Below are 20,104 nucleotides of genomic sequence, written 5' to 3' on the forward strand. Positions count from 1 at the left end.
TAAACCACAGTGTTATTGCCTATTTATAAACTAGTCTACATGTATAGAACTGCCAACAACCAATAGGCTAAATTTTATATATCTGTTTCATCGAAATGAAAGTACAATTAAAAATATATACATGTAATACATTTACTTTATCTTAAAATGCATGCATTGACCTAATTCAAAAACAAATTGTAAAGCTATGTTTACCACAGAAAATAAATTACATATAATATATAAACAGCACAATTTTTACAAAAAATGCATAAAAGTATGTAGTCTTTGAAATATCACAGCTGTAGCTTGAAGTTATAAGATGCATATGATGTCAATTCTTCATAAATTCAAAAAAAATGCTGAATTTATAGTACAAGTTTTCTGTACAACTAAAGATTCCAATCTAATAGGTGGCCTTTGCTTAACATATACAGTATCGTCAGCTGGGCTTGTTAACTAATTTATAACTATCAAATCATAGATTGTTGCTGGCAAATTTGAAAATACAACAATGTTGTCCCCCATTCAAATGCATTTGTGAAAAAGAAACAATCACAAAAAATATGTTTCACCGGAATTTAAATGCAGTTTTCATCAATGATATCAGCGCATGAAATTTTATCCAATTAAAATTTATGTAACAAATACATGTAAATGCATTAGAAAAAGGAACAAAACTGTAAAAAAAAAATGCAAAATTGCAAAAATTGGTTCAAATGCTGTAAGTTTGTTTACCTGAATCATAAAAATAAAATTATTGTAAATAAATAATGACTGTATTAATTGATGAATAAGTATGGAGTTTGCAAATGGGGAATTTAAATGCATATTTGTGGTTAACTTTTAACACAAATATTTTCTCTAACTAGCATACAACAAAAACCAAATCTGTGACAAACAAGAGGAAACTATTAAATCTAAGTCAATTTGGACATTTGAAAAATTCCAATTGCATAAAATGAACAACAAAACAACTAAATCAAGGGAAATAACTCACTTAATTTCATGTAATTTGCAATGGAATGTTTAAAAAAATAAAAAATTATCAATCATAATAAGTTAGCCACTCGACATACACACTTTATGGTTAATTCAATGGGTTATTTAAGAATCAGGATATGCCATCATGTTATGATGTCTATCAAAGATTTTTTTACTAAAGAAATATACACAATGTAGTCTGATGTCTTAGATGTCTATGATGGTAAAACATGTCTGACCACATGTGCTGCCTCCACAACTGTTTGTGCTACTGGTCTCTGTACACGAGGATCTGTTACTGGAACATTTAATCTGAAAAAAAGGAAATTTAAAGTTTCTATACACTGACATTTAAATTCCTATAAATTTAAAAGTAAGGCAATTCCTATAAATTTAGAAGTAAGGTGATGTGGTATATTTGAAAATCCACCAAATTTGAAATTTGAAATGACATGGATTTTCAGCTAAAACTAGTCTCTGAATAGCATTCAACAATGAGAAAAAAACACAGTATTCTATAGTCAGCTATAAAATAATCCTACATGACAAACTTTGAACCAATTCCAACAAGAAAAACTAAAGATGATTTTTTTGGTGATTTTGCATACATTAAATGAATGTTAAAAAATAATTGATGTCAAAAAATAAAACTTCCATTTCGACCCTCCTGCATACATTTTTAATGGATTAACCCAAATCTATAATGACAATTGTTACACACTTTACTTTTTGTTGTCTGCTAAGATATCAACTAATTATGTTTTTAGCTCACCTGGCCTAAAAGGCCATGTGAGCTTTTCTCATCACTTGGCGTCCGTCGTCGTCGTCGTCGTCGTCGTCGTCGTTAACAATTTTTCAAACATCTTCTCCTCTGAAACTACTGAATGGATTTGAATGAAACTTAAAATGATTGTTCCTTAGATTATCCTGCACAAAGTGTGTGCTTCGATTTTTGATCCGTCAAAAAACATGGCCGCCGTTACTTAAAATAGAACATAGGGGTCAAATGCAGTTTTTGGCTTATATCTCAAAAACGGAAGCATTTAGAGCAAATCTGACATGGGGTAAAAATGTTCATTAGGTCAAGATCTATCAGCCCAGAAATTTTCAGATGAATCAAACAAACCATCGTTGGGTTGCTGCCACTTAATTGGTAATTTTAAGGAAATTTTGCAGTTTTTGGTCATTATCTTGAATATTATTATAGATGAAGATAAACTGTAAACAGCAAAAATGATCAGCAAAGTAAGACTACAAATAGGTTAATATGACCAAAATTATAAATTGACCCCTTAAGGGGTAAATGTCCTTTAATGACAATTTTTCACAATTTGTTCATCATATTTGCTAACTTTAAAAAATCTTCTCCTCTGAAACTACTGAATGGATTTGGATGAAACTTAGCATGATAGTTCCTTAGATTATCCTGCACAAAGTGTGTGCTTCGATTTTTGATCCGTCAAAAAACATGGCCGCCCTTACTTTAAATAGAACATAGGGGTCACATGCAGTTTTTGGCTTATATCTCAAAAACGAAAGCATTTAGAGCAAATCTGACACGGGGTAAAAATGTTCATTAGGTCAAGATCTATCAGCCCTGAAATTTTCAGACGAATCAAACAAACCATTGTTGGGTTGCTGCCACTTAATTGGTAATTTTAAGGAAATTTTGCAGTTTTTGGTCATTATCTTGAAATCATTATAGATAAAGATAAACTGTAAACAGCAAAAATGATCAGCAAAGTAAGATCTACAAATACATGTAGGTTAATATGACCAAAATTGTCAATTGACCCCTTAAGGGGTAAATGTCCTTTAATGACAATTTTTCACAATTTGTTCATCATATTTGCTAACTTTAAAAATTCTTCTCCTCTGAAACTACTGAATGGATTTGGATGAAACTTAGCATGATAGTTCCTTAGATTATCCTGCACAAAGTGTGTGCTTCGATTTTTGATCCGTCAAAAAACATGGCCGCCCTTACTTTAAATAGAACATAGGGGTCAAATGCAGTTTTTGGCTTATATCTCAAAAACGAAAGCATTTAGAGCAAATCTGACACGGGGTAAAAATGTTCATTAGGTCAAGATCTATCAGCCCTGAAATTTTCAGACGAATCAAACAAACCATTGTTGGGTTGCTGCCACTTAATTGGTAATTGTAAGGAAATTTTGCAGTTTTTGGTCATTATCTTGAATATCATTATAGATAAAGATAAACTGTAAACAGCAAAAATGATCAGCAAAGTAAGATCTACAAATAAGTTAAATATGACCAAAATTGTCAATTGACCCCTTAAGGGGTTATTGTCCTTTAATGACAATTTTTTCACAATTTGTTCATCATATTTGCTAACTTTAAAAAATCTTCTCCTCTAAAACTACTCAACCAAATTCAACCAAACTTCAACTGAATGATCAGTAGGGTGTATAAAATAAAGTTTGTGTTTTATTTTCTATTTTGTCTAAAAACATGGCCGTCATGGCTAAAAATAGAACACAGGGTAAAATGCAGTTTTTGGCTTATATCTAAAAAACTCCAGCATTTAGAGCAAATAAGACTAGAAGTTAAAATATTTATTAGGTCAAGGTCTACCTGTCCTGAAATTTTCAATTTGCAATTTGCAAAAAAAATAATTTGTTGTGCTACTTCCAAAAAATAGAAAATATTCTGACCAGAAAAAAAACCATGTCCCCCTACAAGTTAAATGGTCCATGCCTAACTGTTATTAATGAAATCATTTAACTGTTTTGCTGTTATTGGAGCCCCTTGCCCCTTCTCAGCAGTGGACTCGAAAAATCAATATGGGAGGGGATGAGAATTGAGGATTTTTTAGTGTGGCCATATTTTAACACACTAATACTATGGTACTGAGGTAATCTTCATAGTCAATGTTTCTTAGTTAAGGGGTTCAAAGTTTAACAATGTCCAACATAATCTACCTACCTATTCTCTACCTAGCAGGGTAAAATTTTATTTTAGAAAAAGATGTATAGTAAGTACATGTATGCAAGTTTTTTCTCTTAATAAATGATTAGTTAAAAAAATTGTCTTGATCATTTTTGTCGAGCCTGCAACTTTCGTTGCAGTTAGCTTGATATAGGGATAGTGATCCGGCGGCAGAATTGAATAACTATATTTGGTACGTGCGTTCCTTGCAAGGTCCTCATGCCTGTCGGACAGTTTTCACTTGACCTCGACCTCATTTCATGGATCAGTGAACAATGTTAAACTTTCGTGGTCAAGTCCATATCTCAGATACTATAAGCAATAAGTCTAGTAGATTTGGTGTATAGAAGAACTGTAAAGTGTACATGTCCAACTGGCAAGTGTCATCTCACCTTGACCTCATTTTCATGGTTCAGTGGTTATAGTTAAGTTTTTGTGTTTTGGTCTGTTTTTCTTATACTATATGCAATAGGTCTACTAAAATTGGTGTATAGAATGATTGTAAGGTGTACATGTCTAGCTGACAGGTGTCATCTAACCTTGACCTCATTTTCATAATTCAGTGGTCAAAGTTAACTTTTTTAGTTTTGGTCTATTTTTTTAATACTTTATGCATTAGGTCAACTATATTTGGTGTATGAAAATATTTTATGATCTATATGTCGGTTACGCAGGTTTTATTTGAACTTGACCTCATTTTCACAGTCCATTGCTAAGTTTTAAGTGTTTGTGTTTTGGTCTCATTTTCTTTATTTATAAACAGTAAGTCATATATATTTGTAATATTGAAGAATTGTTAGCTGTACATGTTTGCCTGGCATGGTTCAATATGTTCAATAAGGCATTGTTTACCAGGTGAGCGATTCAGGCTCTTGAGAGCCTCTTGTTTCTTCTTCATATTTTGTATGTACATAATTTTTTTTGTTTATTTTTGGTGCAATTTACATAATTCACTTGTGTTTTATGTCCTCAAATTTGGTTTTCAAAATTTTGTCTCAAGATAACAAGACAAAATTTGGTCAATAAACATATAATGTGCAGTATATAATAAGTTTTCACTTACTTGACATTTGTTTTATTGTTAACAATAAATAATGGATTGACTTGGCTGATGATTTCATCATTAACAGAGATTCCATCCAGGTACTGTTTCAGTAAGGTTCGCAGCTGTTGGTTTTCTTGGACTAGACCCATCTTCTCTTTATCTAGTGCTAACTTGTCTAAGAATACTTTGTTGAATCTCTTCCAGAAGTTCTCCATTGAAGAATATTCATGCATAATCTGAAAGTAAATGTGAAAACCAACCATGTTGAAAAATAACTATCATGACTTTTCAAAGTATTTTGTGTTACATGTATTTCCTTTTTGTGATTTTTCATAATTAAAATAATAAAAACTATAACTTAAGAATTATAGCTGATATAGGAATAATCAACATGAGATAAACTAGATGATAGTGGGGGAAGTCATCACTGAGCCAAACAGCATTCAAATAAGTTAACACTAAGGGTTATTCCATATGAAGGCACAGAGGTGTCAAAGTTTAAATTTTAGACCATGACTTTCAATTTAGTTTTCTTTCCTTCTTTTTATATAACACAACTTCTGGTAGCTTATTATACTATGTCTGTCACCAATTAGAGTTTTTTTTACATATTGTAAATCAATTATGATGCTAGGTCAAGGTTGGTTAGCAACAATAGGTCAATCAATAACCTATTACAATGAGCAACTTACAACTTTAAAACTTTTACATAATTTAAAAAAAGAAATCATAATTCAACTAATTTTTCCTACCGGAGCCAGGGGTTCATAACCTTGTTCTAACATGGCTGTTTGTTAAGTTTTTACGTATACATTACAGAGAATTTTGCGTGTATTAAAGAGGAAAGCATTAATTCAATTTTTAAAAAAATCAACATTTATTCCACTCTTACAATTTTTCCTACCTGAGCCAGGGGTTCATAACCTTTTTCTAACATGGCTGTTTGGACATCATCCTGTTCCTCCTGAGTTAGGGAGGAGGCATAGAATGGAAGCACCTTCTCCTCCTCTGTCTCCAGCTTACGACACATTTCTGCTAGTTTCAATATCACAGTGACCTGAAATACAAAAAGTAACTGCATGACTATGGTAACTGAAGAGGGAAATTGAAGAGAATTATTTTCTTGATCAACCGTTGAATTATAGCCCCTTGGATGCTCTATATCGATCACTAATTTATACATTAACTGCCTTAATTACTCATGTTTTTATTAAAAAAAAATTATTCTTATTGTTTTGGTTGTTTATTTATCTATTTTTTTTTTTTTTTTTTTTTATTTGGGGGGGGGGGGGGGGGTTTATATACAGCAGACAGCAGTAGATATATGGATTGACTACTAGAATACTTATCATATTGTCCTATATTCTAGGATTCTTGAAATTCTGTCAAATAATAGTACAAATGGATTAATTTTGTCCTGCCTTATTTTTATAATTGTGATCTCTGTCCTGCCTTTTTATTTTTTCACTATATTCGGTCCTGCTTTTTTTTTAGTTTAATCTGACTTTTTATATTTGAATTGTCATCCTGCCTTTTTTTGGAAAAGTGTCTCATCTTGCCTTTTTTTACTCATAACTCCTTTCCTGTTCTTTTTCAAAGGAGTAGGTTCAGTAAAGGACCGATTTTGGCCCCAAATTTCAGGTTCATCTGACGAAAGATTTTGACCACTTTTTAAACACTTAAGTGTCTATTTCATTTGAATCAATTAGTTTATGTAGAAAATTTTAACTGATTTAGTCATTAAAAACGATCCGATTCAAGCTCTAATAGGAAAAATCTACCAAATTTACTGAAAAATGTCATTTTTCAGATGGTTTTTGTCAAAAATGAAAGTGGCCCCATCTGTGTTCATCCTCAACTTTTATATACAGTACGCCCAGAGAGTATGTAATCGCGAACTCTAATCACCGATTTCCGAGTGTAGCGGTGTGACACCGCGAATCACGGATTATACTCCCAATTTCCTCCAAAGATTCTCTCCCAACACCGCGTGGCTGTTAATTGGTTTATTGCCCATCGGATGTTCTGAAAATTAATGACGCGTGACAACATCATCGGATTAGCCAGATTTATTACCTTTGTACATTTAATCGATCTTGATTGCACCTGTGTGCTTTAAAATACGTTATTTAAATGTCCTTTCATTGTCAGATAAAAGTGTGACATTTCTATTTAAAATAAGATTATTATTCTTGTATGTATATGCCCATGTCATTGTCATATGACATACAGCGTACAGACGTATAAAAATACGAATAAAACAATTATTTTGTATTTTCATTATAGTCCGATCAGGTCATAATTTTTGTTTTTTTCAACAAAGACGATTTTACCACAATTAGAACCTTTTATGACCTACTCAGTGAGCAATATTCGGTTCATTAATAGTTCAATATTATAAAATTAATATCAACTGGCTTAAAACAAAATGATGTTTTTATGGTAATTTGTCCAATCTAAATTAAACCCAAGAGTTAATTTATCGGATCAACAAGTGAACTCTGTTACTTTCAATTTATTTTGAAATGTAAAATATTATGTTTCACTACCTCGGTAGAATAAAATTTCCGACTTGAAATATTTGAATTTTAAAAAGAAACTGTAAAGTGACAAATAGTTTTGTATGCAATGTGGCAGCCCTATATTCATAAATACTGAGAAGACACAACACAATAATCACAACCTTATTTAATTATATGGAGAAAAGAAATCATGTGTTTTTAATCTGTTATTGATCTTTAATTATTTAAAATAAAATTGGATTGGCGCAATCCGTAGTTTACTGCTCGTTAAAACTCCTTGCGAAATATAAAAACAAGTAGTTCAACAATTTATACAATAGAATATTAAAATGAAATTATATCGTGTTCTACAAGAAAGAAATATGTAAAAAAAAAATTAGATCGGATTTTAACGCTCGACAAATTTTCACAGAGGTCTCTACCAAAGCCCATCATGAACATGCATCCTGTTTTCATATACCATTAATATATAGTGTTGACTATAGACATATAAATAATGTCCGGTTTTATGTCCTCTGTTGACTGAGAAACGTAAAAATAAAAGGCTGATGTTGGTTTATTCAGAAAAGGAATATAATTTAGAATCTGGTTAATCAATTGTAAAAGGACCTTCTAGAGCCTCAATCTTAACGCACACAAATTTATGTCAATCATTACAAAGCAAGTTTAAACCTTGAATGAATTTTCCCACGGTTATCCAGAAAGGTCACCTGAGTTAACTGTTACATGATACTATTTCCCGCCAAATAAAAATCTCGTGGATAAAATTGATGTCACTATTTTTAGCATTCAATATTGTGAGCAAAGTCAAGTTCAAGTTCAACCACGCACTGTTCATCACTGAGTTGCGTATCGTCTTCCCACGGCAATTTATTGGTTTAGAAATATTTAAAGATTACTGTTCTAAATACAACACAAAAGTTTACATTCATTGTGCGTAAATGAATATTATGCAACGACGATTTGATGCAGCTATAGAAGTATTCCTGTTGTAGCCGAAATGTATTATATATTTATCCTAAAGTAATGCTAACAAATCGTGAAGAGAAAATGCCGTAGACTTATTAAGCATAGCGAATTGTGAATAGTATTTTCTTTTTTTCTTGCATATACAAGTTTAAAGACACGTAATTTTCTTTTTTTCTCACATTTTATAACTTCAGCGTTAATTTCGGTCTATTTTCGCAAGTTATATAAATTACCGATAAAAAGAACAAGAGATCATAATCAAGTATAGATTTTTTTTTATAAAACTTTACTGCAATTGAAAGCATTAACAACAATCTTTTGCTTTTTAAAACTTTTATTTTGTAATCGTAAAAAGGAAATGGAAACTTATTAGCATAACAGATAGTGAATAATATTTTCTTTTTTACTTGTATAAAAAACTTTGAGACGTGTAATTTTTCTTTAAACTGTCCTAATTTATTCAACGTTAGTCTCCGTTTATTGTTACACAATTATATCTCTTTTAGTAAATTAAATATTTATTTACTGATAAAAAACGGAAGTCAAAATCAAATATAGTTTTTTTTTAACTTGATTTAAATGTACAGTGTAATTGAAAGAATTAACAACAACGTTTTCACTTTTATTTTAATCTTTCATTTGTTTCAAGCAATCAGATATAACCTGATAATCAATAGACAGGAAATACAATTGTTTAATTACATTAGAAATCTCGCATACCTTGACTGTCGAGTGCCGGCATAGATCAGAAGGATTAGGGCAATTAATTACCTGGTGTGACACCGCGTCACTCCAGACTGGGAGAGATGTCGCTAATACAATAAACAAAAGGTATGGATTTACGCGGAAGTCGGAGGGAATACTCCCAAATTTCTCCGACAATTTAGGGAGTGATGTCGGAGTTTCCTGGTGTCACACCAGTAAAAAACTCGGTGTTTGGAGTTTGGGATGGCTTTCGCGAAAATTGAACTGTATGTTATGTATTATCATCAAATACAACTAACATTTTAATATTAAGGATGAACACGAATGCGGCCACTTTCGTTTTACACGAAAACCGTCTAAAATTTAACTAAGATGCTAGAATAGTGAAGATTTCAGTAATTTAGCATGACTTAACGGTGCTAGTACCCGATATTTTTGCATTGTATTGTCAAAAACAGGCCATATTTATGTATCAGAAGCATTCTACTGTCCAATAAATAACTAAAAGTTTACATTTTAACAATTTTGTAAAACTGCTATATTTTGGGGCCAAAAAGAGGTCTTACTGGACCTACCGTACTCCTTTCATTTTACCTCCTACCCCACCTCAATACAAATCCAATGGTAGCTCCCTAACATACCTTCTCATTTTGTCTTTTCAATTCTTTCATAGCCGAATTGCTTTCTAATGTCATTTTTGTTAGCTTGTCCCTCTCTCGCTCTCGTAACTTATTCATCTGTGCTTTCAAATCTTGAAAGTGGGCTAACATCTTTTCTCTTTCCTGTAAAATATATTTTTTTCATAAATCTCTTTCAACATCTTTTTTTATGGGAAAAAATGTTACCATAAAGTTGGTTTTTTTTTCTTTCTTTTTTTAAAGTTTTGACAAAGTCTTTTACTTTTAAGGGTTCAAATATATCTGCAAAACTTCAGATGAATGTTCTCCCTATTCACAAAGATTTTAGACTGATGTAATGAATGTAATCTATAAGGGATGCCCTATACTTCATTTAGACACCTCTTTCAAAAAATTTCCATTCAATTAACTGAAGTCCTTTTTACATAGCGAAAAAATATTCCAAGGTAACAAGAATGTGTCCATAGTACACGGATGCCCCACTCCCATTATCATTTTCTATGTTCAGTGGACCGTGAAATTGGGATGAAAAATATAATTTTGCAATTAAATTAGAAAGATCTTATCATAGGGAACGTGTGTACTAAGTTTGAAGTTGATTGGACTTCAACTTTATCAAAAACTACCATGACCAAAAACTTTAACCTGAAACTCCCACTTTCATTTTCTATGTTCAGTGGACCATGAAATTGGGGTCAAAAGTGTAATTGAGCTTTAAAATTAGAAAGATCATATCATAAGCAACTATGGTACTAAGTTTCAAATTGATTGGACTTCAGCTTCATCAAAAACTACCTTGACCAAAAACTTTAACCTGAAACTCCCATTTTCATTTTCTATGTTCAGTGGACCGTGAAATTGGTGTCAAAAGTGTAATTGGGCTTTAAAATTAGAAAGATCATATCATAAGCAACAAGTGTACTAAGTTTCAATTTGATTGGACTTCAGCTTCATCAAAAACTACCTTGACCAAAAACTTTAACCTGAAACTTCCATTTTCATTTTCTATGTTCAGTGGACCGTGAAATTGGTGTCAAAAGTGTAATTGGGCTTTAAAATTAGAAAGATCATATCATAAGCAACTATGGTACTAAGTTTCAAGTTGATTGGACTTCAGCTTCATCAAAAACTACCTTGACCAAAAACTTTAACCTGAAACTCCCATTTTCATTTTCTATGTTCAGTGGACCGTGAAATTGGGGTCAAAAGTCTAATTTGGCTTTTCAATTAGAAAGATCATATCATAAGCAACAAGTGTACTAAGTTTCAAGTTGATTGGACCTCAGCTTCATCAAAAACTACCTTGACCAAAAACTTTAACCTGAAGTCGGACGAACGAACGAACGAACGGACGAACGAACGGAGCCACAGACCAGAAAACATAATGCCCCTCTACTATCGTAGGTGGGGCATAAAAATGACAATTTCATTACAGCAATGAAACTCCTTTTAAAGGGACATGTATAACAGACCTGTACACTCTATTTGAAGTGATATATGCACCAAGATTTATTGAGTATAAAGTGAGTTATTCCACCTTCATGACCTTGAACATACCTATACACGTGCACTGAACTTACCTCTTTAAGTTGTTTATTTCTTTCTTCACATTCTTTTGCATTGGCCATCATTTTATTTTTTAATTGTGAAATATTGTCCTAGAAAATACATGTAAATTTATTCTGTAATAATTATTGTAGTGATTAAACGATAGTTTCAGAAGTTTGACCTATTTTAATCTTCTACTGATTCTGTTTTTTGTCTCAACTAAATGGTAAATAAGTCACTTTTCAAAAAATCATTTTGAAATAGTTAGCTTCCTCTTCTAAAGGTCATGAAATCACCCCTGGATTTTTGATGAGGCTTTGTTGCAGTCTTTAATTTTCAAGTTTGTGTCATGTATACTGTTGTTTTTGTATTTGCCATTTTCATTATCATTATCATTTTGATTTTAGTTTTGTTTTTGTTTATATGAGTTCAAATATCCCTTTGGTCTCTCTTTCACCTTTATTAAGACCTTTGACCATAGGAAAAATGTCTATAAAAATGTTAAAACACAAAATATTTTAAAATTTATTCTATTTCCCAATTTCATGTTTGCAAAATTCCATTTAAGAAATACTGACTTTTCCAGCACCATGATAGGCAACTTCGCTAGCTAAGAGTTACGATCCACTTCGCTAGCAAAGATTCATGATAGGAAAACCTGTATCCTTACCTTAAAAACCCACAAATTTCTTATGTTGCAAAAATCAGCTGTTTTTTATATAATTTATTCATAAAAACAATCAAAGTTATCATATATTAAAATAGCTATCAGAATTAAAAGTTATTGTTGCCCAATTATGACATCTTACCGATAACTTATTAATTCTTCTCATCTGTGAATCTATTTCCTGTGCTGCATGATCATCTTTGCGTTTATATTCCTCAAATTCATTCTTCCTACTTTTCGTTGAATTTAGATAGGCATCCAGAGCCTGCTCAAACTGTCTCATTAATTCTTTCTGTTTTTCAAACAGGAGGACCTTTAACCCATGTTTCTCTTCTGTATCCTGAAAATCAAGTGATTAAATCATTTTTCAATGCATATCTCTTGGTCCCCTTCTTGTAACTACATATGAGCTGTGTCTGATAGAAATCAATTTTATGCAAGTGTAAGTAAATATGTACAGTGAAACCTGACTAAACCGAACCCTTTCGGGACTTGAGGTTTATTCGGTTTTGGCAGGTATTTGGTTTCATCAGGTTCACAATGCATAAAATGTGATATGATTGGTCTTCAAAACAAGTTTGGATTAGACAGGTTTCAGGTTTATTCAGGGTTCGGTTTAATCAGGTTTCACTGTACATGTATTAGATTCTGATTGATTTTAGCATTCAGATATGAAATACAATGCAACAAAAGATGACGTTTGTTCCATTTTGTAGCATTCCATTAACAATTCACCTAGCATGAAACAGTCCCAGACTTTTCATTCATTTATTTTCAAAACCAAAGTAGGTTAACAGATGCATTGATGTAGATTGGCATAAAATCTATTTCTATGCAACGCCGCTCGTATATTAAAATGCAAATACTTTTTGCTAGTATCACACAAAACATTGACTTATACCTATCAAAAATCTTCTAAGATTAAATAATTCCATTGATAGATTTGAACTTTAATTTGTTGGATAGTTATAAAATAATTTATAACATATATACTCTACAGCTCTTTTTATTCATTTTAATATATTTTAGGAGACATTATACCCTTACAAAACTCAAATAAACAAGACTTAGTGGATGAAACAGTTTAAGGTGGTACATAGCACTACAGGGAGATAAATATGCAAAATCAGCTGAATGTTTTAATCACATTCTATTGTTAAGAAAATATGAAGCTTCTCATGCAATGACAAAAATTAGTGATTGTTAAACTCTTATATATCCAACCAATTGTTTCCGATAATGTGTCTGATTCAATTTTTTTTGGAATTTTTATATTTTTGTCAAATCAAATATTTGTCAAATAAACTCATCATAGATACCAGATACCAAAAGTATTTCAAAATTAAATGAGCTGAATTAATTTTAGTCAACCTGTTTGGTTCCACCTTAAGCAGGCTTAATCATTAAAATATGGAGCATATTTGTTACCTAAGAAACAGTTAACTTATAATTCAATAATACTTAACTATGGATTCATTTATTTTTCGTAGATATGAATTTTCATGGATTGAGGAAAAATTGAGTTTTCCAGGATATTTGATTTTTTATACACCATTTTTTGAAAGCCTGAATACAAGCATGTATAATTTAATTTTGGATGTAACGCGTCTTCTTATTGGCTGACGTTATTTTGTTATGATCCCATAGACATAATTTAGTCATGTGACCGTGACGTCATCAACCTTTTTTTATGGTTTTCTACGGTTTAAAATGGAATTTAGAATTAAATTATAAGAAATGACTGTAATATTTTTTCTGTCTATTCGAAATAACATAAAAAATGTGGTGCACACTGAATAACGCCCTTAGCGGGTTATTTAACTGTGTGCACCACATTTTTTATGTTATTTCTTCATAGACAGAAAAAATATTACAGTCATTCCTTAAATAAAATATACAGTTCCTTGAACATTTAAATTTTTCGGTGACTTTAACCCCTGAAATCAATGAAAGTTAGAATATATTCCCAAATAATGATGAATCTTTGAAGTAACTGATTTTGTTGTGTGTATAAAGTAGAAAATGATTTTGGTCCTTTAAAACATTAAAAGTCATTATAATACAGGTACCTTGTTTTTAATTTCATCACAAAAACTTTCAAATTCAGCTCGAGCCTCATTTTCACGATCTTGGAAGTTTTGATCCATAGCAAACAAAATGTCAGCTATATCATTCATTTCAATCCCATGCTGTTCAATCATTAAGGCTCTTTCCGTGTCAAATTCTTCCTGGATAAGGGCTAACTCATCTTCATAATATATCTGTAATTTGTTTAACCTTTCTTCTTGTATGTCTATAAAATAAGAATAAAATGTACTAAAATTGAGATAATTTCAGATTTAATTGCAGAATCTATTGGTTTATGGATTTTGAGCAGCAGTATGTTTTTGCCATAACTTGTGCAAAGTCATCATGTAAACAACAGACATCAAAGTCTTTCTTTTTGCTCTATCATCCCACAGTATATGTTATTTTTTAACATACATGTAGGTTAATTCCTTTTAGGAACCTATTAATATATACTTGGGTGTACATTTACAATTTTCAGAAATCAAAGGTTTAGCAATAATAAACTAGAGGCTCTAAAGAGCCTGTGTTGCTCACCTTGGTCTATGTGCATATCATAAACGAAGGACACAGATGGATTCATAACAGAATTGTGTTTTTTGCATATGGTGATGTGTTTGTAGAGCTTACTTTACTGAACATTCGTGCTGCTTACAATTATCTCTATCTACATGTATAATAATAAACTTGGCCCATAGTTAAAATATTTTGTAAAAATTTACTAAATTTATGAAAATTGACTATGAAGGGCAATAACTCCTTAAGTGGTCAATTGACCATTTTGATCATGTGACTTATTTGCAGGTCTTACTTTGCTGTACATTATTGCTGTTTACAGTTTATCTCTATCTATAATAATATTCAAGATAATAACCAAAAACTGCAAAATTTCCTTAAAATTACCAATTTAGGGGCAGCAACCCACAACCTGTTGTCTGATTGATTTGAAAATTTCAGGGGGTAGATAGATGTTGAACTGATAAACAATTTTTCTCCATGTCAGATTTGCTCTAAATGCTTCCATTTCACAGATATAAGCCAAAATCTACATTTTAACCCTATGTTCTATTTTTAGCCATGGAGGCCATCTTGGTTGGGTTACCGGACACATTTTTTAAACTAGATACCCCAATGATGATTGTGGCCAAGTTTGGTTAAATTTGAACAGGTGAGCTAAAAATCACAACTGTAATTTCAGTAGCAAATTTCATTCTTAAAATTTTGATATTGCTTTAAAAAGATTTCACATGTTTGCCACTGGTCAAGGAATTGCAATTATATAAAGCATGCATTAATTTCTGAATTAATAGTAGTTACCAAATAAACTATCCACAGCCTGTAAATGACTACGGAGAGCCATAGCATATTGTTCCTCTGCTTCCTGTAAATCTTTGGCGAGAGATTTAATCGTTGCATCTTTTCTGTCCACGATTCTTTCAAATGTCTGACTGAGAATTTCTATTTCTTTGCGTAGTTCTTTAGATTTAGCCTCTCTCATTATGTTTCTCCATTGATGATTCAGTTTGTTTAGATTGTATTTGGTTGCTCGTTCTTCTTTTGATAGTTTGTCCTGTAATATAGAATGATTTTTATAGGTGTACATGTACATGTTTGTAAGTTGCAGTACTGTGAACTAAATTTGGTTTGACTTTTTTCCTGTGTCAGTGCTGTGCAAAACCTTAAGTGTTGCATGGAAATGAGATCTGTCTTTTGAGTCATTGTACAAATGTAATTGTAGTTTGACTGTGTTTTGTTGCCATAACCATTTATTGTTAATGTGTTAGTGCTAAAACATTATCTTATCTTTAATCGCCAGCAATTACCTTTAAGAACTGTGTTAACATATCTTCTTTCTTCTTTTTCATTTCCTCTTCTCCAAGTCTTTTCTGTTCTTCATAAGCCAATCTTTCTTCTTCTGTCATTTTAGACAGTTTTCCACCAGACTTCTTTCCTCCTTTTTTCTTAGGCATCTTGATTCAGTATGTAATGAATCAATTAAGGGAAATCTGTAAAGTAAAATGAAAATATAGGAAATGAATGCAGGCATCATTAAGTTGAGATATATTTATTTATTATAAATATTATATTAAATTATAAAGTTATATATATATAATATATATATATAGTTAGCTTAAAAGAAGTAAAAACCTTGAAGATTTCAAATTAAAAAAAATGAAAGATAAATTAATTAATTCTTATTTTACAGTTACAATGTAGTGACAAGTTTTAAAGCGGTTTGAGTTTTCTATCTCTGTTTTACATATCTTTCAGACAAATGACTTAGTCTTTGATTACATGTTGTACAGTGACTTATAGTTGTTAATTCCTGTGTCATTTTGGTCTCTTCTGGAGAGTTTTCTCATTGGCAATCATACCACATCTTCTATTTTTATATCAGGACAATATTTATTAAATTCATTTACGTCAAATTTGAAATAAGTCACAAAAAAGATAACCTGTATATGTTTTAAGAATGTTACTCTATTTCCAAATAAAGATTTTTTTTTTTAATTTTAATAGCATCACACTTACTAAAGCATATTATAATTAAAAACTTATTCAACACAAAACCTTTATAAAAATGGGTGCAAACCAATCCAGGGTGCAAACATTAAAGGGACAAAGGAGAATGGGAACAACATGATTTTGGGTTAACAACATTATTTGTTCTATACATAAACAACTTGCCTGATTGGGTGACATCGGATACCTACTTATTTGTCGTCGAGACACAAAAAGCTTCAGAATTATTGAAAATAGATCAGATTAAATTATACTTTAAAAGGACTTAAAAAATCTTGAGCAATGGAGTGATACATTGCTCTTGAAGTTCCTACCAGAAAAATGTAAACACATAAATATCAGTAGAGGGGTAAGAGATGACAACAGAAGTTATAAGCTATTAGGTCATGATATTATCAAATGCAAAGAAGAATAGGATATTAGAGTAGTTATAGATGAAGATTTAACCTTTGAAAGACACATATGCGAAAAAGTGAACAAAGGTAACTTAATCATGTTAATCTTTGGGGCAATCAGAAGGACATTTAAAAACTTAAATGCAAAGATCTTCATACCACTTTAATATATAATACATTAGTAAGAACACACTTAGACTATGCTAGTTCAGTATGGGCACCTTTCATATAGAAATCCATTGACAAAATCGAAAATGTACAAAAAAGGGCAACACGCAAGATACCTGGATTCAATAAATTAATTATATATATAAGCTACCAGGAAAGATTGAAAAAACTTAAGCTGCCAACATTGTCATATAGAAGGATCCGAAGGGATTTTATTGAGACATACAAGATACTTAACGCTAAATATGATCAAGAAACTACCTCATTTCTTTAATTAATTTCAAACACGGAAAAAAGGCATAGCACAAGAGATAATAGCAATATGATCATTCACCAACGTTTTAAAGCAAGTCTGAGGAAAAACAGCTTTGCAGTAAGAATTGCAAAATTATAGAACAAGTTACCAGATAAAGTAACAAAAGCGCCATCTATAATCACATTTAAAAATAGATTTGATAAGTACTGGGAATACAAAGAAATCTATTATTCTGATTAACAAGCAGATATAAACGGAAGCATCAATAGATAATAATCAAACAAATGAGTCTGGTGAAGAGAAACCTTGAGAATCCTGTACCGGAAAACATCATTAAGACAAGTATCATTATTTTAAGTAAGTACACAACAGCCCGTGTGAATTTTGCTTTTTCCACCTGCCCACTGTGGGCAGCCCACCCGTGCACACTCTAGCTATAATCTCTTTTTCTGTCAAAATATTGATTAAAAATGCTTATCTGCTTTTTTCAAATGATTGTACTTGCAAGTGTTTTAATAGATTAAACAAAAGAAATTGCATGCCCACTCCTATGGGTGGGCAGAGTGGACAAGGTAGAAATTTTGTCCACCCGGTGCCCACTCCCATGGTGGGCCGATGGACAAAGCAAAATCCACCCGAGCTGTAGTGTATTATGTCTACCCTAAAATTGGTCTGAATAATTATGATCGACCTTGTGTCAAATACGCTGAAGCATTAACTATGTGTATTATCATTATTTTGAGGATTAACAAAAATTTTGATATGGAAAAGTATTGCAATACAATGGACAGTTATACTCTAATGAGCACAAAGAGTAATAAGTTTAGTTTGTCAACAAACCAGATGATGATCGTAAAACACCCGGGTATTGTCACGGGTAACGGAAGTAAACAATCCAAACTAAAACGAAAAATTAGACCGGACACACACATACTAGGTGCTCTCAGCGAGGTCCGCTTTGATTAAAATGCGATGCTAGTTTAACTCGGCCTAAAATAAACTCGGCCTACATCAATCTCGGACTTAAACAAAATCGGACAATCACAAACTCGGCCTACCCTTATTTAGAAAAAGAATTGAGTGAACTCGGCCTTTATTATATAGTTTGTTTTAACATGTTATATTTACTAATTTCTATTTTCTTCCCTCATTTTTAACAACTTTTTATCATCTTACAGAGTAATGACTACGGTTAAAGAAAGTACATCGCTGATAAACATTTTTTTTAAATTCAATTTAAATATCTAAAGATTGTCGATGTGTTATTGCCTTATAATTCTTTTGAGCTTGAGGGGTATGTGTGTGAGGAAAGGGGGAGAAACTTTGTGATGCCGGTGAGAACAGATAGCGTTTATTCATAGCATCAAAATCTTTTTTGCAATTCTTTTATACCTAAGATAATTGTGATTTTGGGTTAGTAACCTACGTTTTCCTTTTCAAAATATCGATGTTGCAATACTCAGTCTTTTCTTTGCTTATATAATGAAGCAAAGTATAAGATTCTTTTTGCTAATGTTCAAGCGGACAATTTATGATTTTTGCATGAAAACGTGTACCTTTATTTTACAAAATTTAATTTTCAATAACATCGACAATATTTTAATGGGGACTGCAAAGTAAAATGCAACATAAACAATGATTTCAATGTGTCCATTAGCTTCTAATAGAGACAAGATAAAGGATACGTATGCGGATTCTTTTGTATCTGTATAATAAGATGGTCGATTGCAGGACACACGTCCTTTTTCCAGCACCCTAAAAAAACGCATTTTCCTCAGCCGACAAAGCACGGTTATGTTTAAATAGAGTAAGTCATGGACATTTCGTTTTAAGTTGGTAATCAAATATTCTACATTTATCTTTCTGCATGTTCATTTTATTTTTGTAGAAAAGACTGTTCACGTCATAATTTATAGTATGTTTATTACGTCTATACTTTGTTTACCATCGCACTTTGGCGTGTGTAGGCATCGCACTTTAACGTAGACCATCGCACTTTAGCGTGACCATCGTACTTTGGCGTCCCAATCGCACTTTAGAGTCCTACACATATATACATCAAATTGAAATCTGCATCCACTCCTAGACTAGTAGAAATAAATAAAGTTCAAAATGCTCTTAAAGTCCCTTAGGCAGCAACCATTTGATTTTCTGGGGGGGGGGGGGGGGGGGGCGGGGGCTATGGTTTTTTTTTCTGTGCAAACTTTTTTTTTCGCCTGCGGCGAAAAACAATCTATTTTTTTCGCAACAAGTCGAAAACAATTTTTTTCTTTCAATTTTAGCATTACATATAGTGGCAGCTGAGGGTGAAACAAACAATTTTTTTTTCTCAGAATCAAAAACAAATTATTTTTTTCTCCAAAAACTGGAAACAAACTTTTTTTTCCAAAAAAAACCATAGCCCCCCCCCCCCCTCCCAGAAAATCAAATGGTTGCTGCCTTAATTAACAACATTTTCCCTCAATCAGCTGGAGAAACATTGAGTGAATGGACTATTCTAATTATCAGCACAACAGAAAAGTTCTGTTCTTCTATGACCGGGATTCGAACTCATGTTCTTGTGATACTGAGGCAACACCTCCTTCACTGTGGTAAGCGGTCCATACCAACTCGACCAACTAGACTGAACTTAATATTCAGCTTGTTTAATACTGTCAATAGATTAGGATCAAACTAATTGCTGTTA

General features: G+C 31.8%; 1 protein-coding gene across 1 annotated transcript; it reads right to left on the reverse strand.

Annotated features, from left to right (window-relative positions):
* Positions 1-1,138: 1,138 nt before the first annotated feature.
* Positions 1,139-18,318, reverse strand: LOC143059736 (dynein regulatory complex subunit 2-like). The gene is made up of 10 exons (XM_076233280.1): positions 18,259-18,318; positions 15,900-16,082; positions 15,394-15,646; positions 14,079-14,302; positions 12,152-12,349; positions 11,375-11,452; positions 9,798-9,938; positions 5,865-6,017; positions 4,979-5,196; positions 1,139-1,275 (listed from the first exon to the last, which is right to left on the reverse strand). Exons 2-10 carry the CDS (start codon positions 16,044-16,046, stop codon positions 1,179-1,181), a joined length of 1,509 nt encoding a protein of 502 aa, XP_076089395.1. The 5' UTR covers positions 16,047-16,082; positions 18,259-18,318; the 3' UTR covers positions 1,139-1,178.
* Between the last annotated feature and the right edge of the window lie 1,786 nt (positions 18,319-20,104).

Source organism: Mytilus galloprovincialis, chromosome 14, assembly GCF_965363235.1.
Source record: "Mytilus galloprovincialis chromosome 14, xbMytGall1.hap1.1, whole genome shotgun sequence".
Taxonomy (NCBI): Eukaryota; Metazoa; Mollusca; class Bivalvia; order Mytilida; family Mytilidae; genus Mytilus; species Mytilus galloprovincialis.

Coding starts and splice junctions, on each gene's coding strand:
- LOC143059736 (XM_076233280.1), bottom strand. CDS start 16,046: ATGCCTAAGAAAAAAGGAGGAAAGAAGTCTGGTGGAAAACTGTCTAAA. Junction 12,350..14,078: donor GTGATGAAATTAAAAACAAG/GTACCTGTATTA, acceptor CTTGATTTTCAG/GATACAGAAGAGAAACATGG. Junction 5,197..5,864: donor GTTATGAACCCCTGGCTCAG/GTAGGAAAAATT, acceptor ATTTACTTTCAG/ATTATGCATGAATATTCTTC.